The 13,744-nt window shown below is 38.9% G+C and overlaps 1 protein-coding gene across 2 annotated transcripts in view; it reads right to left on the bottom strand.

Moving 5' to 3' along the window:
* The window catches only part of GUCY1B1 (guanylate cyclase 1 soluble subunit beta 1), a 55,333-nt gene that overhangs the window by 26,617 nt on the left and 14,972 nt on the right, over window positions 1–13,744 (bottom strand). For both annotated transcript variants that reach the window (XM_075543632.1, XM_075543631.1), the window contains 2 exons: window positions 13,149–13,249; window positions 11,118–11,236 (listed from right to left, as the gene is read on the bottom strand). In XM_075543632.1, coding sequence (XP_075399747.1) covers window positions 11,118–11,210 — 93 coding nt within the window. In that variant the 5' untranslated portion in view covers window positions 11,211–11,236; window positions 13,149–13,249. The remainder of the gene's footprint in view (window positions 1–11,117; window positions 11,237–13,148; window positions 13,250–13,744) is intronic.

Genomic DNA, 13,744 nt, shown 5'->3' with positions numbered 1-13,744 from the left:
GGATTTAGGGTTTGTACTTAATTCTAGCCAAATCCCCTTTCCTCCCCCTCTTTCTCCTTTACCCTCCTTTTATCTCTACTCCCACATCTGTTCCTGAGGGGTTTATCTGACCTGGATTCCCTGTGTCATGAGCTCTTATCTGTACCAGTGTACATGCTCCGCTTTAGCTGGAACTGAGAGGCAGAATTGGGGTCATGATAGTGGGGGATGGGGAAGTGTCAAAGAACCAGAGGAATGTAGTGTATTTCATTGGGGCTATACCATGCCCTGCTTGATTCATCCCTTCTTTGTGAACATTCTGTGAGGGTATGTCCTTATGTCTACAGATGGGTTTTGGGTCTCTACTCCAACTCCCCTCGTTCTCAACAATATTTTGTTGCTGTTGTTTTTTGGGTCTTCTGATACCTGTTACCTGATCCCATTGACACCTCATGATCCCATAGGCTGGTGGTGTGCTTCTTCCATGTGGGCTTGTTGCTTCTCTGCTATATGGCCGCTTAATTAACTTCAAGCCTTTAAGACCCCCGACACTATATCTTTTGATAGCCAGGCACCATCAGCTTTCTTCACCACATTTGCTTATGCCCCCTTTTTGTCTTCAGCAATCTGTAGGAAGGGCGAGCATGTGACTACCTTTTCTATCAGACAGAAAGCATTGTATTCTGCTACCTTGTTGACTGAGGGGTCTGTTTTGTCATTTTTGTTAGTTTCTTTCTCGTTTGTTTTTGGCTTCCCATTGTGCTTTGTATGTTTTTCTGCATGAGAAACCCAGGACAGAGAAACCTATGGAGACTGTAACTGGATTAATAATTACCTAGGACATGACAAGGGAGGTCGGGAAAACGGGAGGCTAACACCATGAGTACAAGGAGAAAATGTTCTGAAACTGACAACTCTTCCAAATATAATCGAGCAATTAATTGTGTGATATGTGAAGGATATGCCAATAAAATTATTTTAAAATATTGGATACAAAAAGAGGCAAGATGTTCCTCTTATCTTCTGTGGTAACCTACTCTCCAGAGATTTTCTGTTGTATTGGCTGTCCATTTAATTAAATGGACAAGAACCAAGCTTTCTGGGTGTGTAAATATTTAATATCACTTAACAGGCATTGATTTTCCTTAGATAGCATCTAACATAAAAACTCTCTTGGGATTTCTTTAGTTACAGCTTTCCCTACTTAGCTTTACTCTCTGAAAAGAAAAGTGGTTAGCACTGCCGATGAGAAGGGCCTTCTTGATTTAAAATTAAACTATTTGTATTCCAGTCCAGGCATATTGCTAATAAATTTACCTTATTCATAGCCAGATCATGCAGCAACCTCAAAGACCACACACACACACACACACACACACACACACACACACACATTCTTAAAATAGCAAGGGGAAAAATTCTTCACATTTTATAATGCAGTTTCAGCTCAATAACTGTCAACCTGACTGCGGCAGTGCATTCTAGACGCTCAAAGTTACAGCTCAAATCTGGCCAGCTGCTTTATTTTTAAATATATCCATGCAAGCAGATAAACAAAGGCTTTGCATGTCAAAAACAAAGAATACATAAATGGGTATGAAAGCCAAAGAGATATAAAACAAATTCTTAACATATACAAGAAGTTTATGGGAAAATCCCATTAGCGTTTAATTTCACTTTTCCATGAACTTTGTGAAGCCCCCTTGTATAGCAACACAAGTAGATTTCTAGGAAACAGTGAAGAAAATCATAATTATTCTTACATCATACTTAGTGATATAAAATTAGAAAACAGGGAATGGATAAGGATTAGGTCCATTCATTTAATTTACCAGATTTGTTTTGAAAAGTCTGAGGTCTTGAAATTCATTTCTCAATGTTCTAATATCACTTCACTGTTGGGGTACCAACAAAATGTCCTTCCTAATCCGGAATCCCGTGGTTGATAAATTAGGCCAATCTTGCTACCTTATGATTAACAGATGAAAAATAAATTATGGTAGCCCTGGAGACACTGTGGACTTCCAAGTTTAGTAGACTCCACAGATGTACAAAAAGAAAAAGGTTATTATTTCTTTAAGAAAGACTTTACATGTTTATAATGTTGACACCCTTGTAATGTTTGAAAATAAGTAACAATTTTTCTCTTTGTGATGTGCTTGCCAAAAACTAAGCGCACACATAATTATAAAAGCAAGTCTCCAGAAGTTAGCTACTTCATTCCCTTTTTTGCCAGGCAGCTAATTAAAAATCCCTACGCAGGTTAGCACACAGACCTGGAACTATCCATTGGTTTTTTTTGTTGTGGTTGTTTTTTCCCTTTTTCTTGTTTGTTTGTTTTTTTTTTCATTTTTCTTTTTCTTTTGCCCTATGTCTATCTACTTAAGATAGGCAGGATGAACTGATTTTAAAAAAATCTTAAGCAGTTCATTTCAATGTTATCGTAAGACCTGCTTGAAAATGGTGAGGCGAGCTTTCTCAGTCTTCCAGAGTCCTCATCCTAGTGGATGGGGAGAAGAAAGTCACTTGTGTTATTTAAAGGTTGGATCTGCAAGAAGCTTTAAAAAAAACCCGTCACAAAGGAAATAGGATGGAAAGTGGTTTTTGCCTAAACTTATTCTTATTTTCATATCTCTGAGAATCATATATTATGGAGAATGTTTGGTCAAATGTTAAAGTGAAACGTAATTTTAGAACTTGAACATTACAATAATCAACACAAGCAGGATGGTGTAGTGGGCCACGCATCGGGCTTCCAGCCTCCAGGTCAGCATTTGGACCCCACAGCTGCCACAGAGAGAAAGACACGCCTTCTACTCTCATGAAGAGTGACGCGTCTCGGAAACCCACAGGGCAGCAGTTCTGTCTTTCCAGGGATGTCCTGAGTTGGAAGCAACTACATGGCAGCGAGTTTAATTTTGGTTTGGCACAGGAAATTAGGGCCCTGGTGGCGCTGCCAAGTAAGCATTGAACTGTTAACCACAGAGGTCAAATCTAATGGTAGGTCCACTAGGCGGGTGAGCAATATGCTCCTGTAAAGATCTACAGCCTCAGAAATCCTATGCAGAATCTCTGTGAGTCAGCACTGAATCATTAACAGAGAATTTTCAGTGGTGTTTACAGTAAATAAAGTGGAGGAATCGGAAGCTCTAAGGTCAGGCTATGCACAACACTGAGACGGGGCAACTAGGACGTTTCTTCTCCGAAGTGTTTGAGAACTAGGTTTCCAACAGAAAAGACGTAGAGAATCTTCACTCTCGCTCAACATACACTCACGCGATAATCTAAACCTCTGCCACCGAGTTGATGCGGACTGATAACAAGCGTGTAGGGCAGGGCGAACCGCCCCGTTGAGTTTCTGAGACTACAGCTGTTTACAGGGGTAGAAAGCCCTGCCTGTCTCCTGAGATTGGTGATTTCAAATAGCTGCCTTTGGGGATCACAGGCAAACGTGGATCCTTAGCCTCCAGGGCTGCTTTCAATCATCTCAAGCACGCTTTAAAATCACATTGGTACAACAAAAAATGGTACAACAAAAATTATTTTAACTGGGAGTAATTTTTACAACTACATATGCATCATTACAATCTGCTCAAAAGAAAATATTTCAATTTACAATAAACAGCAAATAAATAGTCATAGAAAGACTTGCCTGTGTAGCAGTCAATGATTTTAAAAAAGAGTCCAACCTACATAATATTACACTCGATAACTAGTCAATATAGTATAAGCTTGTGAAATGTAAATTATTAAAAGATAAAACAATTGTATAATTCTAAAATACTTACCTCCCTTTAAATATTCTTTTAAAAAATCAATTTCCACTTGTCAATTTAAGAAATTCAGGTTGTAGAAAGTGAAATTTTAGATACACAGAAAGCATTTCCTCTTGAAACTCAAAAGTTATGAAAATAAAATTAATAGTGCCTTTTCCCCTAAGAACTATCATAAATAATTTTGGAAAGTGTTTTGGTTTTACAGCTGCTCGGGAAAATCTTCACATCACCTAAAATAACACTTTGCATAAACATTTAAGCATTAAGTCACTCATCAATCTCAGCTTCCTCCTAGTGCACTGGACAGATGGCAAGGTTGTGTTTTATAATTCAAAGCCTAGTGCTGACAGGAACTGAAGAAAATCCCACTGCAAGATGAACAGGAGCAGTAACAGAGAAGCTGTCAAGTATACAGGAAAAGTGAATGAGTGAAATGTCCACACCTCAAGACTAGGAGAAGAGGCCAGTGTCACCAGCAAACAATTAAAGAAGGATTTGTTATTTAACTGAGGTTTCCCTGCACATTTCAATATGCCAACAATTGCATTTCTCATTAGCGTCTATGATTGTTTATTCCCTTCCCATTTTTTATATGAAACCAGGGAGTCTTTGCTTCTTATTAAAAGGTCATGTGAAATTATTGGAGGGGTAACAGATACATGATTTAATAATAATGCAAATCTGACTGAAGGAACAGGAGATAAAGCACTGAGGAGGATTCTATTCCTCAAGATTTAAGGAAAGAGAATAATATATTGATGGTCTGTTAGATATTTTCTAGATTATATATCTGAATCACAGTCTCTCAGATCAGAGTTAAATCTCTGTACTTACTCTGTTTTGAATTGATTTACAGTCCATCCATTCCCTGAGGTCATTAGCTCATCTATTTTAAGCAATGTCCTACTCAAACGCTTAAGACTCATCCACACTCATGTGAGACCAAGGGCAAACATACTAAATTCTAAAGGGAAAAAGTATACAGACTAGTGATCCCATTATCGATTGCTATGTAACAAGCCATCCCACACGTATTGACTTATGGCGATCATTTAGTATCATCTCATAACTTGGCTGATTGGGCTCAACTGAACAATTGCTTTTGCATGGAATCAGATTAAAAAAAATGGGGCTGCATCCATCGGAATGTTTTACCAGGTCAATGTTCTGTGATTTATCACTCAAACTCTGGGTTGCTAGAGGTAGCACCAGCAGAACAATTCTTTCTACCCAGGTAGAAGCTTCAGCCTAAAGAAAAAACAAGTCTTCACAACTGAACCCATAAGTAATGCCGTGATAAAGAGAGGCAACACTGGAGTTCCCAGGGACTGCATTTCACTTGGATTGGCAATCAACCGTCCTGTACCCTGCAGTCAACAAAGCAAAGGATGTATTGCACGGGGAAAACCTGCTGCCAATGTGTGGAAAGGCGAGGCCTTCACGTTGAAGCTTTCAATTGCCTCCTATGAATGTGAAACCCGGACAATGAATAAAGAAGACCAAAAAAGAATGTGGTGCCTTTAAATTCATGTGTTGGCAAAAACTACTGACTATCCCATGGGCTGTCAGAAGCACACACAAGTCTGTGTTGGAGGCAATCTAGCCTGAAAGCTCACTCTCAAGTCTCCATCTTGTACACTTTGGACACGTGATCAGGAGTGACGTGTGCCTGGAGATGGACATCATGCTTGGAACAGCACGGGTCAGAGAAACCTGGGAACAGCCTCTGTGAGACAGAGGGGCTCAGTGGTTGCCACAATAGACTCAAGCATAGCAGTGACCGTGAGGAGGGTGTAAGACTGGGCAGTTTTGTTTTATTGCAGCAGAGTGGCTAAGAAGCTGAATAGTTTTCATGACACCCAAGGACAAAAACAGACTCCTAAGCATTCTTAGAACAACTATTCTCAGAATTTTCAAAATATCACTTGAGGCATGGTCTATTGGTCAGAAACCTTATGAATCCCACCCTAAATTCATGGGGAAAGGAAGCCCATATCTTGAGGGGAGTGATGACATGTTACAAAAGAGCATTTTACACAATGTCATACATATTTTAGTAAAATGAAACCACCATAAATGCAACACAAAATTGAAAAGTGGAGCTAAGATGCATGAAGTAACTATCATCAAACTGGACTTTGCTGCCAGTAGTTTTCCATATACTGTATGCAATAATTGAATGAATATATGGACTCACAAGTTATTCTTAGTTTAAGAGTAAGGAAGGGAAAAGCAGAGAGTCTGTTGAGGAATATCTTCTCATTAAGACACTTTATCTACTTAAAATGTACAAAATCCCAAAATACAAATAAAATGTTTACTTTTCATATGTTTTTGTTAACTTGTGTTTTCAGTTACTAAACCAACCCCAAGTTATCATAAATTCCAAGTATTTCATTATTTAAATTCTTATTTCACAACTTGCTGTTTCACACCAGACTTAGTAAATGCCAAACAATTTAAAGTTACTTAGCTCACTTTAGAAAACTCTAATGTTGCAGAGAAGATTCTTTTAGAAATACTCATTTTTCTTGGTTTATATATTTTCTTGTTTTATTTCATTCATTTAGGACTTTTAGCTGTTTTTGAAAGTTTCAAGGAGGCTATGAAGTAAGCATTTGATAAACTTTTAAAGTTAAAATTTCAAACAGAAGAGAGATTGGATAAAGAGGGTCATGAATTTGCTATAGGTAGCCATGTCTTTAAAAGTTTGATGCATGTTTGGTCCATTATCTCATTTGTTCAGTCAAAAGAAAAGATAAAATTCACTTGAGAAGATATATTTTCCTGGAACTTAACTATAGATACTGTCTATCCAATGGCCTCAAGTACATTCTGACTCAGAGGACAACGATCAACTGCCCTGTTGGTCTTCCATGATGTTCAGTCTTTACGCAAGCCTCCAACCTCTATGCAATAGCAGGTGACTGGGTGCATCATAAGAAACTGGAGGAGAATGGGAATTTCAGAACCCCCATTGGGGGTTCATGGGGACCTTGTACACGGGTCAAGAGACAGCTCTGCAAATACAACAATGCGATACTGCATGGTTTAAGATCAGGAAACGTACGCACAGGGTTGTGTCCCTTCACCATATTTAATCTGTCTGCTGCTGCATTATATAAAGAAGAATGATAGATCAATATTTCAGAAGGTTTTTGAACAACCTGCAATACACAGATGACATGACTCAGTTTACTGAAAATGAGGACTTGAAGCATTTGCTAATGAAGATCAAGGATTTCAGGAGTTAGTAAAGATTACAACTCAATATCAAGAAAATAAAAATCCTCATAACTGGACCAATGGGTGATATGATAAAAGGAGAAAAGATTGAAGTTGTCAAGGGTTTCATCTTGCTTGGATCTATAATCATTGCTCAAGGAAGCAGCACAAGAGGTCAAACGACTCATTGCCACAGAAGACATACAGCTTTCAAAAGCAAGGGCATTACTTTGAGGATCAACATGCACCTGACTCAAGCCATGTTATCTTTCATGGACTCATGCATGAGATGTGACATTAAATAAGGAAGACCAAAGAAGAAGTGATGCATTTGTATTACGGTGCTGACAAAGAATCTGGGAAAGTACCATGGCCCACCAAAAGAACAAACAAATCTAACTTGGAAGAAGGACTGCCTACATTGTGAGACTCTGGTTTGCAGGAGGCAATGGACGAGAGTGGGCGCCCAAGACGCGGTGGTGGGAACAACATAGGAAATAAGCCTCTGGTGAATTCCCTCTATCCGCAATTGAGGGATGGGAGGAAAGTGGTTCCTAAAAAGAGTGCATTGGACGGATGAGTATAGATGATCAAAAGGATAAATCCGACTTGAACAGTAAAACTGTCCGTTGATCCCCACTCTCATGCATGCTGGGCCAGATCTGGTTTTCAAAATTTTTCTGTATGTTTGTTTTGTTTCATTTGCTCATATTAGGATTATCTCAGAGGTGTAATGTCATTGAGGGGCACCTCTCAAAGTTGTGCCATATGTTTTTCTGCTTTGTTATATGAAAACCAGGACTGATGAATCTCGCAGGGCAGCAAGTGGAAGAAGGGTTTCGTGGGGAGGAGCAACTGTGGTGGTGGCAGAGGGGGTCAAATGGAGACAATATCAAGGAGTCCAGGAAGAAAAACAATGTTTGGAAACTGATTGTGGTAGCAATTGTACACTTCTACTTGACATGGTTGAACTATGGAATGATATGATATATGTATTAATTTCCAATTGATAATAAATTTTTAAAATCTGAAAACTAACTAACTAAAATAAAGATATTTTGTTTGGCTTGATTGAAGAGGAGCGTGAGGGATGGGTATGAGATATAAACACCTTTAATTATTTAAAATATTTTCAATAAACAGGCTGAGGGCTTTCAGCAAGAAAATAAATATGATGAGATATGTTTGTAAAAAAGGCACTACAATTTTAAACGTAACAGATTGGAGACATCATGAGGGAAGACGAGGAAACATTCTAGGTCATTATAAACTTTGCCAGGAAAGTGGAACACGAAATGGGTACTAGTATCTAAAACTTCAAGTTCAGTATTTAAGAAATGGAACACAAAGGATTTGGTAAGTAATTAAATAGAACCCAGTCAAGAAAGACTCATACCAATGGGAGCAGACTTTGGAGGTCATCTGCAGGGAGGGGCGGGCCAAGGAGGGAAGATGAACAGTAGACTAGAGAGTCAACATATATGAACCTGGGTGAAGTAGTAGATAGTCATCCACAAGAGAGCAGGTAAGGCAAGCTATGGGGATGGGAGGGAGTTGAAAGCTACTTAAACTGTTGCCTTAAAATTTTATTTTCTGGAATGTAAACCTCCACCTAATTCACAATAAAATATATTTTCAAAATAAAGGGAGAACCAGTCACAAGGTAGGATATTTAGCAACCTCCCACCCCTCTTCCCGAGGGGGACAAATAACAAAAACGTGAATGAAGGGGGAAACGGACAGTGTAAGACAGAAATAATAATAATAATATATAATTGATCAATGATTCACACGGATGGGAGGGTAGGGAGATAGGGCAAAAAGAGGAGCTGAAACCAAGGGCTTAAGTAGAAAGAAAATGTTTTGGAAATGTTGATGGCAACATATGTACAAGTATACTTAATACAACTGAATGATAGCTTGTTATAAGATCTGTAAGAGCCCTCCAATAAAATGATTAGTAAAAATGCATCAAATTAAACAATTGGGAAGAAACAGGCAGTTAAAGAGAAAGAAAGGTTACAAAGTTGTCTTAAAATAAGGTCAACTTTATTTGACTCTTTAATATGTGGTATTTACCATAAGCAACGTTTTATCCATTTAAGTAAAAAACCCCAATTTGCAAGAGGCCTGGGGTCATTAAAAAAAGGACATTGCTTGGTTTATTTTATAGTCACTTACACAGAATACATCCATTTATTTACTATGCAAGTAACCAAACCAGAACACCAATTTTATAGAAAAGCAACATTAACGTATTCAGTTTGAAATTATGATAGGCAATTTCAAAAAATAAAAACACTAACAAAGTAGATCAAAGTGTATAATATTGATAAACCCATATAACATTCTAATTTTTTACCTAATGGGGAAAAATGCAGTCTGATTAAAACACAGATTAACTAAAGCTGCCTATTGACTTTGACGAAACAAAATTGAATTTCAAACTATTTGAAGCATTATTGTCCATCCGACATAAAGATGAACCAATAAACAAGCAATTAGTGAGACAAGAGCTTTGTAATGCTATTTTTTTCTACTTGCTATATTAAAAAAGGAAAAAGCACATGGAAGGCATATTCATATTCAATGTAGCCCCATCTATCAAAAATGTTAACATTTCAGCACATAAGAAATATAAGAATTACTAATGAGCGATTCTATGTCTTCTTGTCGGTACTTCCTTGTTGAAACCTGCTGTGCATTTACACGGACAGCGCATCGCATCTCAAATGTGGCCCCTGGCTCTCCGACCGGGCAGGTCAGCGCTGGCGCAGCAGGAAGCAACGCTCTCTAACAAGGGTGTCAGATGATCACAGCGACTAAATGCAAAACACGTCTGAAATATAGTGCGCCGTGCCAATGGAGGCAGAGGATGCAAATCACGAGAGAGTATCTTAACGTTGAACTTCTGATAATAACAGGAATCAACTGAACAGCATGGAAACAGGGCACATGGATCGACAACTCCAAACGTCATTTTAAAGCATCCACGTGGGCGGCGGCAGTTAGGGGCTGTGGAGTCAGTCCTGCCTCCTGCAGACCCTGTGACCACAGCCTGCTCCTCCCCGTTCCTCCAGAGCCATTTCTTAATTTCTCATTTACATTTCTCCCAGCAGCTACTTCATCTGGCAGCTTTATTTTACACCAGCAGCGTGGTAAATCCACGTCAGGGAACTGCAAACCAGTTTCCATCGTGATTTAAGGCTGTCTTGAGTTTATAAGGAAAATGTTCCTGTGTAAACAGCACACATTTTGATTAAACACTCAGTTCTTATTTTGACTGGTAAATCAATAATGCTGCTGGATTGAAAGTAGTTTACATTCCCCCCAAACTTGGCTGCGGTTCAGCTAGGATTACACTGACATCATTTTCCAGCAAGAGCTGGCTGGCTGCTGCCAGCAGCCCGTTCAGAGCCATCCACTGCAAATAACCACATAATTTTCAGTGTGAACTCATTTCAAGGAGAGGGTCTTACAAATGCCAAGGCTTAAAAATAGGACAGTCGATCCAGAAATAGGCTCGCATCTACTGTGTAACTTCCCAGTAAAGAGGGAAAGAGAAAGGCTTTGTCTTTCACTTCCCCGGAAACTCACCCGGGAAGGTTTCCTACTGTCCTTTCTAGAGCAGACGAATTAACCTGCAACTCCAGGCAGCCCTTCTGGAGTCTGTTTGGGTGGCAGAACACCTGAATGCCTTTGTGATCACTTACACAAGCTTCTCATAACTCAGTGCCACGGAGTCAATTCTGGCAAATTCCGATCGTCGGCTTGTACAACCTAGACATGCGTGCATCATAAATAGGAAATAAGATGATTTTATGTCTAAAACCAGAAATCACAACTCTCGGGATGCATAACCATAAAAGAAAAACAGATGAACAAGTTGCAAAAGGTCATGTTGTATTTCTCCTAGACCATTAATTTTAAGCTTGGGCATTCAGTGTCAGCCTGCAAAAACAAAAAACTACAGATCAAGTCCTTCCAAATAATTATTATTTCCTGTGAATTATAAAAATATCACTAGCAGTTCAGGTCATCAGCAAAACACTCTTTTCCAGCTGGGTGAACAGAAGTATTCTACAGCCTATATTTAAATATTACCAACTCAGAACCTGTAGGACTTCAATTTCTTACCTGTAGAAATTCTCGGACGTTAGATCCCAGGACACGTAAGATTGTATCATAGCCAGACTCTTGACAAAAGACAAAAAACATCTTCCCAAACATTTGGAGGATTTCCCCAGCATTGAGATCTATGTTATAAATTTGAGAGAAAAGCATATTATAGAGACTATTGTTAATGAGAAGAATAAAATTAGGTTCATTCAAATAATTTAAAACTCCCCATCTCTGTTGCCCTTGGCATGGGTCACATGGGACAGCGCGAAGCAATGAAGCAGAAAAAGTCAACATACAGGTCAACAGGACAAATTTGTTCCTAGAAGACAGTAATCAGTTTCTGAGTGGACAAGAGAAACCATTTAACTGGTTTTGAGTTTTGTAAAAAATATTTATTTCAATATATTTCTTATTAAAAAGGTGATAGGTGCTTTTAAAATCATACAAAGTACACATGACTATTGTGGTAGGTACATAATCTCATGCCAACTGGATAAGTAAGTGTAGGGGTGGAGTCTAGCCTGTTAAGGAGGTCACAGCCTGAGGATGACTCCTTGTGAGTGCAGAATTCTCAGGAGGACTCGGAGCTTCCTCTCTTTCTCCCTGGAGGTGGACCACACACTCTGTTTCATCTCCCTGTAGAGGAGACACTTAGAGAGCTGAAGGGGCCACGTGGAGACCCACACCAGTGCTGAGATGCTTCCACTGCCACGGGATCCACAAGACTTTCCCCCCACTGGCCTGTGATCCTCCTTCGCTCAGCATCATTGCATGTGCTGCGTGAGTCTGAAAGGACTTTATGGACTAGTATCGGAAATATGGGCTAATATCGGACTTATAGACTTGATCTGGACTGGGCTGGGATGTTTTCTCAATATAAAATTGCTCTTTGATATAAATATTTGTCTTACACACAAATGAGTGTCTCTGGATTTGTGTCTCTAGTCAACCCAACTAACACATATTCATACAAATATCTTATTATTATTTTTTCCACTATAAAAATATGTGTACTTAATATTTGGTAGCATGTGGTTTATCCTATAAAAGTCTATTTTTTTCTTAATGCCTTATTATTAATACCTCAATAAATGATTAACTGTGTTCCATAACATCTACTTTAGTCATTCCATTATTCAGCTTATGAATGTGACAATTTATTTAACCAATGCACTATTTAAAATGTGAGCTTTTCTAATGTTTGATGATGTAAGTAACTGTCGTAAAAACACTTGCACATTCAGCTTAATGCAAAGAAATCTAATGATTCATAGAATTCAGGTTGCCAAATTATTCTCAAAACAAGAATTTTAATTTACCACCACCATAAAGCTAGATTTCCCCTTTTATTCCACCCTTAACAGTATTAGACCTATCATTTAAAACCTGCCAAATGTATGTGGAATCTCAATGTTCTTTGAATTTTTATTACTAATATAGCTGCATATTTTTCTTATTAGCCATATCTTATTTTTTTAATTCTTAGATTCCACTATGAGCATGTTTACTGTTCCAGTGATATTTGTCAAAGTTAAAAACCTGCCTTTTCTGGCTTGAGACTGCTTATAAAATCAATACTATGGGATCAGTTTCAGCAGTATTTTTAGAACTTGTACTCCTCTAAGTCTTTGAACTTGGCCTTCTTTAGCATGAGCTCTGTCTGCTGTAGACTTCAAGTTCCTGTTGTCTTGACCAATAGCTAATGAAACTGTGGTTGCCAAAGAGATTAGAGAGTAACATTCTCTGCCTCCCACATTTAGGGAACTACTGAATTTCTGACACTGGGACGATAGTTAGTGCATTAAATATCAATAATTAATTTCCTTCTCCAATTCCCCAGTTCCTTCTTCCCTTTCCTGTGAGGAAAGGGAAACGAGCGCGTTTCCCCTACGAGATAACAAGGAAGAGAACTCCGTCCCGCCCGAACATAACCCTGGAGGTGGATGAACACCTGAACATGACTGTGAGCATGCGCCCTGCACATCACACGCATGGCCTGGAGCCATGCACGCTGTGGGCCACAGAAGGGAAGTCGAGTCCACTTACTGAGAACTTTGCTGGCTGCGGCAACCAGATCGTAAGTTTTGGAATCATCATATATTATTCGGACAAGAAACTGTCCTTCTTCATCTAACTGAGCCTCTTTTCTGGAAAACAAAAACGAGAGACGCTGGAAGAAACTGTTGAAATCAACCAATAGTTACGATTGCTACTTTCACTACATGTCTAAGAAATAGTTTTATAGATGCGATATAAGTTTTGCTTTGGGGAAATTTGCTTACATGAGCATCCAAACCAAAGCAAACGCACTGCATCGAGTCAATTAGACGAGAACGGCCCCTGTGGGGTGTTTCGAGCGTAACTTTTTATGGGAGCAGAAGTTCTCCTTGTGGCTGGCTAGCTAGCTGCCCACCACATTACCCACTAGACCATCAGGGCGCTTTCAGCATCATGTACCTAACAGATGTGTGATGACGAGGAGATCTAAGTCACACCACCCTCACTCAGAGCGAAGATGACACCGTTAAGTATGTTTTATCAAGATGCAGACACAGTTAATAAAATCTCACCTACGTAGAATTCCAATAGTTAACACAATACTTGACACATGGAATACAATAAAGAAATAATTCTTGGTAACA

Source organism: Tenrec ecaudatus, chromosome 3 (genome assembly GCF_050624435.1).
Source record: "Tenrec ecaudatus isolate mTenEca1 chromosome 3, mTenEca1.hap1, whole genome shotgun sequence".
Taxonomy (NCBI): domain Eukaryota; kingdom Metazoa; phylum Chordata; class Mammalia; order Afrosoricida; family Tenrecidae; genus Tenrec; species Tenrec ecaudatus.
Note: the sequence above shows the minus strand (reverse complement) of the source record. Positions and strands in the feature narration are given on the sequence as shown.